The sequence below is a fragment of the Vigna umbellata genome, chromosome 2, assembly GCF_029865625.1.
Source record: "Vigna umbellata cultivar VRB3 chromosome 2, Vumbellata_1.0, whole genome shotgun sequence".
Taxonomy (NCBI): Eukaryota; Viridiplantae; Streptophyta; class Magnoliopsida; order Fabales; family Fabaceae; genus Vigna; species Vigna umbellata.
The window spans coordinates 13,832,224-13,842,776 of NC_142166.1; the positions used below are offsets into that span (position 1 = coordinate 13,832,224).

At 34.3% G+C, this 10,553-nt stretch overlaps 1 protein-coding gene across 1 annotated transcript; it reads left to right on the forward strand.

The window, feature by feature from the left end:
- The first annotated feature begins 2,177 nt into the window (after positions 1–2,177).
- Positions 2,178–4,299, forward strand: LOC124834085 (dof zinc finger protein DOF5.6-like). Its single transcript, XM_047308692.2, has 2 exons — positions 2,178–2,422; positions 2,823–4,299. Exons 1-2 carry the CDS (start codon positions 2,369–2,371, stop codon positions 3,783–3,785), a joined length of 1,017 nt encoding a protein of 338 aa, XP_047164648.1. The 5' UTR covers positions 2,178–2,368; the 3' UTR covers positions 3,786–4,299.
- The last annotated feature ends 6,254 nt before the right edge of the window (positions 4,300–10,553 follow it).

The following is a 10,553-nucleotide window of genomic DNA, read 5'->3' on the forward strand; positions in this document are numbered from 1 at the left end:
TTCTAAGGGGAAAAATTAAATTTTTTTCCTTTAAAAAATGAATACATTGAAAAGAAAATTTCCCGCTTTAAATATTTTTGAGAAAATGTACAGCTTTTAAATTTGTGGTTTTACCTGGCCTTTTCTGAACTTTCATTTGGTTTCTTTAAGAAAAAAAAAAAGAGGAAAGAACAAAAGAAGATCGAGAAAGCAACTCGGGTGTAGGAAATAAAAACACGTAGCTTGAGAACGAAGTATGTTCACAGTTTTGGGGGTTTTCTCTCAAAAGGTGATACTTATTGTTAATTTACAAGATACCTATTGATGCACAAAGGCATATAAATCATATGCACGACATGTGCATATATATATATACATGGCAAAAAGCCAATTACACCATTATTGTCTTTGTAATCATATACGCACACAAGTCTTTTCTTCACATGCCATACATCATGCTGCAAGTTAACAATACTATATATTTCTCATTTAGTCCAAAGATTGGCTAATCGCACATCATTAGGCCACACCTTTATGAAGCTTTGCAGTAACTGTATTTGTGATATTGAATTATCACTTAAATTAAATTGTTACTTTGTTGTTTGTTGAATTTATTATTATACTCATATGTTCTGAAATCATTTATTAGTGTATAGTTTCGTACTATATATATATATATATATATACTTTAAAGGATGCTGATATCTTATCTCTATTAAAGATAATTCATAATATTTATGAGTAAATTTTATAAAATGAAATCTGTTTCTTAAAATTAGGAAGTATTGGGGGTGTGGAAAACTATGTAGCAGCAGTATTATGATTGAAATGGAGTGCAGGTGAATTTAAAAGAATGATGTTACTGATCCGTATATACATAGGAGTTAGTGTTTTTGTTTTGTGGCTGTTGTGAGCTTTGAGCAACCAACGGGTATTGAGTGGAGTATTGTCTGATAGAGGCGAAGAAGGTAAGAACAAGTAACAAGTACCTAGAAGAAGTGAGTAGCAATGATAACACGGTTATGATTGAAACAATAATAATCCAGATCTTTAGATTAAAGCAGATAGAAAACGACCATCCAAGGGGAAAAGAAAGAGAAGAACGGAGGAATTGAAATGAAGGCAAGTAACATGGGAACACACACACTTTATTCACCTGACACTGCATGTACTTTAGTTCCTGTGGAGTGGGGTGTGTTCTTCACGCCAACCATCTTATTCATCTTCTACTTAGTGGATAAAGATAGCATCCTCGCTCCTCTTTTGGGTGTCACTCTTATGATCAAAGCTTTTCAGTTTATTCCCTACCACCCCACACACCAACCCCGCCTACTTCACCAATATCTCTTCAAACTTTCAAACAACAATTCATAATATACATACTTACATTTCAAACAAACCCAAAATTTATATTTTTTTTCAAACTTACATTTCAAACATACATAATTTAAATTTGAAGAGTCACATCCAAAGAAGAGCGACCACGTTATTTGTCTGAATTTCTTGTACAATGTAACATTCAACATTAAATTAGTTAAAATTCACTGAGATTAGACACCAATGACTTACAAATGTCAAAATCAATAATTAAAAACAAACTTTTTCAACGTCCAAGATGAAATTAATCTATCAAATGTATCAAATTTGAAACACTAAATTGATATATATATATATATATATATATATACACACACACACACACACACATATGGTTCTGATAATCAAATCAACGTTTTCCTCTTGGGGGGGAGATAGAAGAAACACTTAACAGCAATGGCGCGTGTGGGAAATGAGAATATATCCCTTGCTTGTGGGAGGAGGTGGAGTGGGTCCAAAATGGTGTTTGTGTTGTGTGTGTGGGGCTTGCAACGTAGAGTGCTCTTTCGGTATGCGTTCTTTATCGGGGACCCAAATATTCTCAAGCTTCTGTCACGTCAGACACGACTAGCGTGACGTACCCATTCTCTACACATACCCATCTACGCTCATCCTTTCTCCACGTCACCACCTGATCCAAATCTCACCGTCCGTTGTGTCAGTGAAGATTTAGTCAAGTTGAGATAAGCTATTGGCATTAGAGAGACAGGTTAAGGCCCACCATTGTTGTCACCGACGGGTTTTACACACTGTAGCTCTGCGACAACATGCCACCTCTCACTCACTACCCTCAACTTTTTCTTCCTTCTTATTCACTGTCCCGTCCCATGTAGCAACCACACCTTCACACACACATGCTTTCCTACAATACAATTCCCTCTCTTCGATTCCCACTTCACATATTATTCCTCTTCCCACCTTCTCTCCTTCATCATCTTCTGCAATGCCTTTCACAAACTTCAAGTAGCACTCCCACAGTTCAGTTCTGTTAACATCATCGTGTGTGCAGTGAATGGGGTTATCTTCTTTGCACGTCTGCATGGATTCGTCAGATCATTGGTTGCAGGTATACTATATAACCACACACATGCACACACAACTTGGGAATGTATATGTTTTTATCACTCTCATTAATCCAGTCTCTGGTGTAAACAGCAGTTTCGGGGAGTTTTTGTTCAAGGGTTTTAGTTAATTAACGTTGGTTTGCAAGTCAGTAACAATGTGTTGCACCCTCTGAAACCTTTTTGTTTTGCAATGTGAGAGTTGGTTGGACCAAATTAAAGGAGAAAAAAAAAAGACGAGAAAGCCAAGAAAAAGAAAACTAGGAAGAGAACAAAAAGAATGGAAAGAAAAAGACATTTAAAATCCAACAAGACAAATTTTTACAGTATACGTCTAACACTAACATCGCAGTTTTGATTTATTTGAGTTAAATATTAAATATTTTGCTTTACGGAAAATGTCAGGGCACAATTCACGAGGAGTCTGGAATGGATTCTTCTTCTTCACCCTCTGGGGACATGCTTACATGCTCAAGGCCCATGATAGAGAGGAGGCTAAGACCCCCACATGACCAAGCTCTAAAGTGCCCCAGGTGTGACTCAACCCACACCAAGTTCTGCTACTACAACAACTACAGTCTCTCTCAGCCAAGGTACTTCTGCAAGACCTGCAGAAGGTACTGGACCAAAGGAGGCACTCTTAGGAACATTCCTGTTGGTGGAGGCTGCAGAAAGAACAAGAAAGTCTCTGCAAAAAAATCCAATGACCACCCATTAGTTAACAATCAAATTAGTCAAACACAGCCCCCACCCTCCTCCTACCATCACAACCCCAAAGACCTTCAACTCTCTTTTCCAGATGTACAATTTTCCCACCTCAGCAACTTGCTTGGGACGAATGCAGGGTCACTGGGAAACCCTAGCTTTATGGAGGGTAAGTATGGTATTGGCATGATCGAGAACCCTAGGCCAATTGACTTCATGATGGAGAGCAAGCTGGAGGGCATAATTGGGAGTGGTAGTTCTAGGAATTTTGATTTTTTTGGAAACAGTGACATGGGCATGGGTGCTGGGCTGGGAGATATGCATGGTAATGCTCAAAATGGGTTGCCACCAAATTTTCACGGTCTTTGCCCCTCAGCTTTTGGTGGCATGTCTATGTCTCTTGATGGCAACAACACTGGCAATGGTGCTAATAACTACTTAATGGACTCTTGCCAACGCTTGATGCTGCCATACGATGCCAATGAGGACCATAATGCCTCAATCGATGTGAAGCCAAACCCTAAACAGCTATTGTCCCTCGAATGGCAAGACCAGGGTTGCTCTGATGCAGGCAAAGATTCCTTTGGGTATCTCAACGGTCCAGGATCATGGACTGGCATGATGAACGGCTATGGATCTTCCACCACAAACCCTTTGGTCTAAAACCCAAATCTCAAGTCACAACTCAGGTGATGATGATGTGCATGGATATGATCGACGGCTAATCTCTCTCTTGGCTTGGTTCTTTTGACCAATGACCTATAATCAATGACCATCATCACTTTCACTCCGTATATTTTATTTTATATGATATTATTATTATATTATATACATAAAGCCTTTTGATGATGGGAGGGTTCCTCGTATTTTCTTGTGTAGTGTTTCTTTCTAGCTATATCTATCTCAGGGTGGTCTTGTTCAGATTTTTATTGACTTATATAACCAAGAGAGTGTGAATGAGAAGCTTCAGAGTCCAATTCGACTGCCCTTGGTTCGTCACCTTTTGGTTTATATATATTATATTTGTGTCTTTGTGTGCGACACGTCATGAAGCTTTAGGATTTATGCTGTAACATCGAGGAAGATATGGTAGTTTTATTCCAGTTAAAGAAAATGCAGTAAGTACTATATTATCTTTATGCTTGTAGGGCTTTTAATTCTTCATCTCCTTAATTCATTTCTAGTGTTATCACTTCCCTCCTCTCTTTTCTTCATTATAGATATTTTTAATTGCTTTTTGGTCAAGGAATTAACCAAGACTTTATTCAATATTGAATATTCCGTATCCTTGCATGGGATTGGACGTGTCACGTGGAGGAAAAAAGAGAACAATGGTTCAATCAAAATTATAGTTTTGTAAACTCGGTTAATTAATACAAAAAGAAGTGTAAAGTAATTGAAACCAGATACGTTCGGATCCATATGATTTATAGGTCTTTCTTTTACTGCGAATGACAATGAAAAGCATAAAATGTGTTTTAGTGATGAATTTTTCAAAAATAAATTTATGTTTAAGGTGTTTTTATCCTATAAATTATTAAGAAGAAATAAACCATACAATTTTAAAAATTTATCCCATTTTCTTTCAATTTAATATTTTCATACTTCAACTTTTACACTTATTCAATTCTTTGTTGAGTTTATCAAGGAGGAGATTTTATCTGGGCGACACAAACATCAATGACATCTAAGTTCAACCATATAATGGATTGACACTACTCTCCACAAAAAACCTTAAGACAATGGGTTAATGGGTCGCACCTTTGTATAGTGCTCTACTTTCTCCTTTCTATCCAATGTTGGACTTGAACTCACGCTTGGGTTCCCAATAATCTCCCCCTCAAGGGTGAGTCCCTTCCACATAGGTATACTCCCCCTCCAGCGGAAGCATTCCTAACCAACCACAACCACGAGTAGCCCTTTCCAACCACCGTTCATCTTAACAAGACTTGCTTACCTGAATACCCTTTGCCAGGAAGACTTTCGGTATATGGATCATTATACTCGTCTGAGCCGGTCACCAAGATAAACCATCCACTCTGATACCATTGTTGAGAAGATCTCACCATACACACACTTTAATATTTTCCTAAAATTGAGTTTGGTATTCATTGATAATTAAAGGGCTTTAAATAGCCGTGATACTTACAATATTACGGAAATAAAAATAAAATCTAAAAATAAAATATCAATTATCTTAAAAATAAACTCTCCTTAATCTATCATAAAATAATATTGTACCTAGATAAGCAGAAAATCATAACTACCTATCCCCATTTTATCTCTATCAAAATCAAATTAAATATTACTAGATCCAAAACTAATAAAATAAGATCTAAACAAAATTATTAATAAAACTCTAAAATTTAAGTTTATCCCAATAAACTCCCCCATAAACTTAAATTCTTCCTTACTTCATTCAACTTTCCATTTTCATCATCCCACACCGGGTTTGCTTCTTAAGATCAGATTTGACTTCTTCTTTTTCCTTATGGCCCTCCTATCTTTTACCTTAATTGACCTCTTTGATGCTTTGATTAGCTTTGTTATGCTCGCATTCTGAATAACTTCGACCAACTCGTTTCTGACCTTAGGTGATATCTTAACAATTTTTACCGACTTCTTAATCGGGTTCTTCTCAACATCTTCATCTTCCTCTTCGTCTGGTTCAAGAACACTAGATGTTTTCCCTTCCTTTTCAAGAGTCGTCTTCTTCAACTCCTCAAGCTCAACCCTCTGTTTATTCATCATTAACTTCATTTAAAAGCCTCCCTATTTGTTGAATCTCTTCATTTTTTTGTTTGAGTTCTTTCTCCAGGTTTTCCTTCTCCACAATTGGTGCATCCTTTACCGTGATCACTTCATCCATTATTGGGATCGGGCTCTCCATGTCCATTGCATCCGACATCGACAAGATTTCACACTTTTCTTAGTCTTCTTCCATAAGAAGATTTCTCTCACTTTTCTTCTCAGCTCAACAAAATTTAGCAACGTGACTGGACTTACCACAATTGTAGCACTTTTTTTATCTACACTCGTTTGCATAGTGGTCGTACTTGCCACACTTAAAACACTCAACTCCTGACCAATCTCCTCAGCCTTTTCCTTGTCCTCGACCACGCCAATTCTGTTGTCCGGTTTGTTTTTCATTATCATTCTCAAAATTACCTCAGCCATGTTCACCTCGTTCTCGACTTCCTCGCCATCTGCCGCTAGGACCTCGACTTTGAGTAATCCGAGTTTTATTCGAGTCAAACTGTACCTGTAGTGCTTGATCGTCGGGTTCCCTCTTTTTCTTTTTCTTCTTCAATTCGTGGGCTTTTAATCACTCAGCTAACTCCTCCACAGTGAGAGTTGACAAATCCTTTGTCTCTTCAATAGTGATCGTTACTTTCAAAATCATCTGTCAGATTTGATCTTTTCCGCAACCCGGTTATGAGGAACCTCTTCTCCATTCATTTCGAGTTGGTTGGCCATCTTCTGCACTCGAGCTATAAACTCGACAACTCCCTTTTTTTCATCCATCACCATATGTTCAAACTCTCTTCTGAAAGCTTGTACTCGGACTTGCTTCACGCAGGTATCTCCTTTGTATGTCACCTTCAAAATTTCTCATGCTTCTCTTTGCTGACTTTGCATTAACTATTTTCTCGAATCTAGATTCATCCACTACATTATACAAAAAGTACAAAGTCGATCTGTCTTTCACTCCTGTCTTTTTCAATGCAGCAATCTGGTTCACTGTCTAATGCTCATCATCCGCGGGTTCATTGTATCTGTCCTCCACTATGTTCCATACATCTTGGGATCCAAGAAGAACCTTCATCTGCAAAGACCAATTGTCGTAATCAGTCTTTTCCGACAGTTGTGACACACTCATCCCATTGATTACCTTTGTCATCTTTCTCACAAAAAAATCAAGCACTCACTTTTTCTCTCACGGTGTTTGACTCTCTCCACTTTTTTTTCTCTCTCGGTACTCAAAGCATAAAGTTGTGATACCACAATTGAGTCTATCAAAGATGAAGTTTTGTTATGAAATATTATTGTATTGCAAAAGAAGAATAGAAACGTTGTGCAACGTTCTCTTTGCAACGGTGCAAAATTCACTTTTTGGCAACGTTGGGAGACACAAACACCAATAACATCTGAGCCCAACCATATAAGGGATTAACACCACTCTCTACCAAAAACCTTAAGGTAATGAGTTAATGGGTCTTTCACCTTTGTATAGTGTTTTACTTTCTCATTTCTGTCCAATGTGAGACTTGGACTCACACTTGGAACAATAAATTGTTAGGTACAAACAAAGTCCCACATTAGATAAAACAAGAGATGGACATGAGTTTATATACACATTAGATACCTCCATTGGTAAGAGGCCTTTTGGAATGCTACCAAAAGCAAATTTGTGAGGGCTTAGCCCAAAGCGGACAATATCTTACTAGTATAGAGATCTATTTGTATGTTGAACCTCCCTACAAATGGTATTAGAGCCCATGGTTCAGATTTGGTGACCGGGCTCAAACGAGTACGTCCCTCCATGGTACGTGTGTATGTTCAACCTTCCTATATTCTTTTCATTTGTTATGTTTTTGCATATTTATTATATAATTTATGTACTTCCATAATTTGCCTTTTCTACATAAAGCAAAAAAATTGTATCCGACAATTGTATTTTGACTTTTGTTTTTTCATTTTATTTATAAATCAATATATCCTTTCCAAATAGGTGACTCTTGTTTATAAATTGTGTGATGGTAATAATTTGAAAACGTATATAAAATTTCCATCTTTAAGTTTTGTATAAACAAAAACATATTTTGTATAAAATAGTTTAATAAATATGACTTAAATCAAAATCAAAAATATAATGGGGATCTAAATCGTGTTAGAAATCATGAATGTTGTAATTAGGATTTTAAATAACTATTTTAAGAAAGTTGTGTACTAAAAGTTGTTACCATGAGATAATCGCTACCTAAATTTATGCCATGATTTTTATAATTTCGGCCACAGTTTTACGTTTATGTCTAAAATGACATTTGTTGTATAACCTTTATAAATATGATGAATAACTTCTAATCCACTTGACCCTATTAAATAAATAAAAAAAACACCAAATCACAACTATAACATTTTTATGATATTATATATAAAAGGATAGATAATAAATATGATAAAGGTTAATTATTATTTTATCAGTAAAAGAAATATTTAAATATAAGAGTATTTAAGATACTCCAATTCTTATATAATAAGGAAACTTAAAAAGATGTTATTTCATCCAACGCTTGAACTTATTGTCTCTGTGAAAATCTCTTTCATTGAAGGAAGGAAAGGAAATAAAAGCAAGGAGACAAATAAAAACAAGAAAAGGTGAAAGCAAACTGTTTTTTCATCAAAAGAGAAAACAAAATAGAATTTAGCATAAGCTAAAAATAATAAGCGAACTGACAAAAACATACATGCGCGCTTGAACGAAAATAAAGGTAGCTAAGCGCATAAGAAAAATCAAAAGAAAGAATTTTTCGACTCAAATATTTGAGATCAGATTTATCAATACTCGTTCTAAAATTAACTTCTAAGAAATCTTCATTTTGCTTTTATTACAACAAAAAGATACAGAGAGGGGTTAATTTTTATATATATATATAGTTCCTTGTATCAAATTTAGTTCATAAATATATCCTTATTTATTAAAAAGACATACTTTTAAACATAGAGGTATTTTAATCATTTTTATTTTTAATTTAAAATAAAAAATAAAAAATAAAAAAAATCAGAAATTATTTAAATATTTTTAATTTTAAAATTTAAAATTCATAATATATGAAAATATTTTTGTTAAAAAAAATTTAATATACTTTAAAAGATTATATCTATGTATCTAAGACTCGTATGGAGAGAATCCCCGCAGATTGGTGAGATTGTTCATGGAGTATGAAATGCGGATGAGAAATTTGATAAAAGAAATGTAAGGTTTAAGTGATGCTTGCAGAAATCGTGGAACAAAACAGGGCTCAGTCAAAAATGATATTTCATAATATCATTATAAACGCATAGGTTTTTTAACAGTGGGAGCGAGCCCCATTATTATAGGTGAATACTTTGTATTTGTTTTTTCAGTTTGACTTTTGGATTGTGTAAATAGAGACTTATTGAATTACACATTTTGAAACTTATTTCTTTTGGCTTTTTACATTTTAAAATATGTAATCAGAAATGTAATATTGTATTTTTGGAATGTGCAATTTATAATACAATATTTACATTCTAGAACATTCAATCTGGAGTACAATTTGTGTTCCACTTTTTACATCTTATGTGTTTCTTCTTTTGCAAGAAAATAGGAGGGAGGGGAAAAGAGATATGTTCTTGAGCTAGGAGTAAAACTAGTTATAATCCTTAGATATTTCATTGTGATTATTAGTAGAAATTGGAAAGTTAATAACAATGTAAACAATCTTTTTGTTATTAAGAAAATGGATAATGATAGTTTAACAATATTATTTTGACAATATTTTAACATTATTTATGTGTCATTTCATGATTGATTCAAAATTACTCTACAATCAATAATAATAATCATAAAAACTAACATAGATCAATCAAATGTTGTAAAGAAAATGTTATAAAAATATCATTATCTAAGAAAATAGGTTGTAAGGAAAAGATAATTTTTGGCTTTTAGTGGTACAATTAATTATAATTTCTGTACCCACAATAATAAGAAAAGACTCATACACCCTTCATAATTGTTATCCCCCCATCACTTCCATGATCACTGTTACTATAGAGGGAGAACACCCGAAGAAAAGAAAAAATGTGAAAAAAAGTATTGATTTGAAAAACTCTTTTTTGAATGCATTTCATGTTCCAAAACATCTCTTTTCAAAACATAATTCACGTAGAATGTTTAAAAACAAAAACTCGTTCCCGAATACATTATATAAATGTATTTCAGAAATTTTGTTTTAAAAATTATATTTCAAAAAATTGTACCAAAATGTATTTCATGTGTTCTGATTTTTTTAGAAAGCTTAGTATGCAAATTTCGTTATTTTGAAAACTTCTGAAAATTTGTTCCAGAAAATTTCTGGAAGATGGAACATTTTGAAAATTTGTGGGGGTAAAAAAATTGAAGAGATATAGAAAGTAAAAAGCTACAAAGTATGGAGGTGCAAAGGAGTTGTACAGTGTAGAAGAGAGTAACAAGAAATAACTTATTACTTTTTTTTCCTACGCACATATTTGTCACTCTACATCTATGGATGCACTGGACAATCATAGAGATGTAAGATGGAGTAGCTATCCCATAAAATTATATATAACAGCTAACAAATCTGTTGTTTCTAAAGCTTGTAGCAACAACAAAAACAAAAATATTACACATGAGTAACATTTTGAACAAATTTCTTCACAAGTAGT

Excerpts from the sequence above, each read along its gene's own strand:
- LOC124834085 (XM_047308692.2), top strand. The coding sequence starts at position 2,369 with ATGGGGTTATCTTCTTTGCACGTCTGCATGGATTCGTCAGATCATTGG. Across the intron at positions 2,423-2,822 it reads CGTCAGATCATTGGTTGCAG|GGCACAATTCACGAGGAGTC; the intron begins GTATACTATATA and ends GGAAAATGTCAG.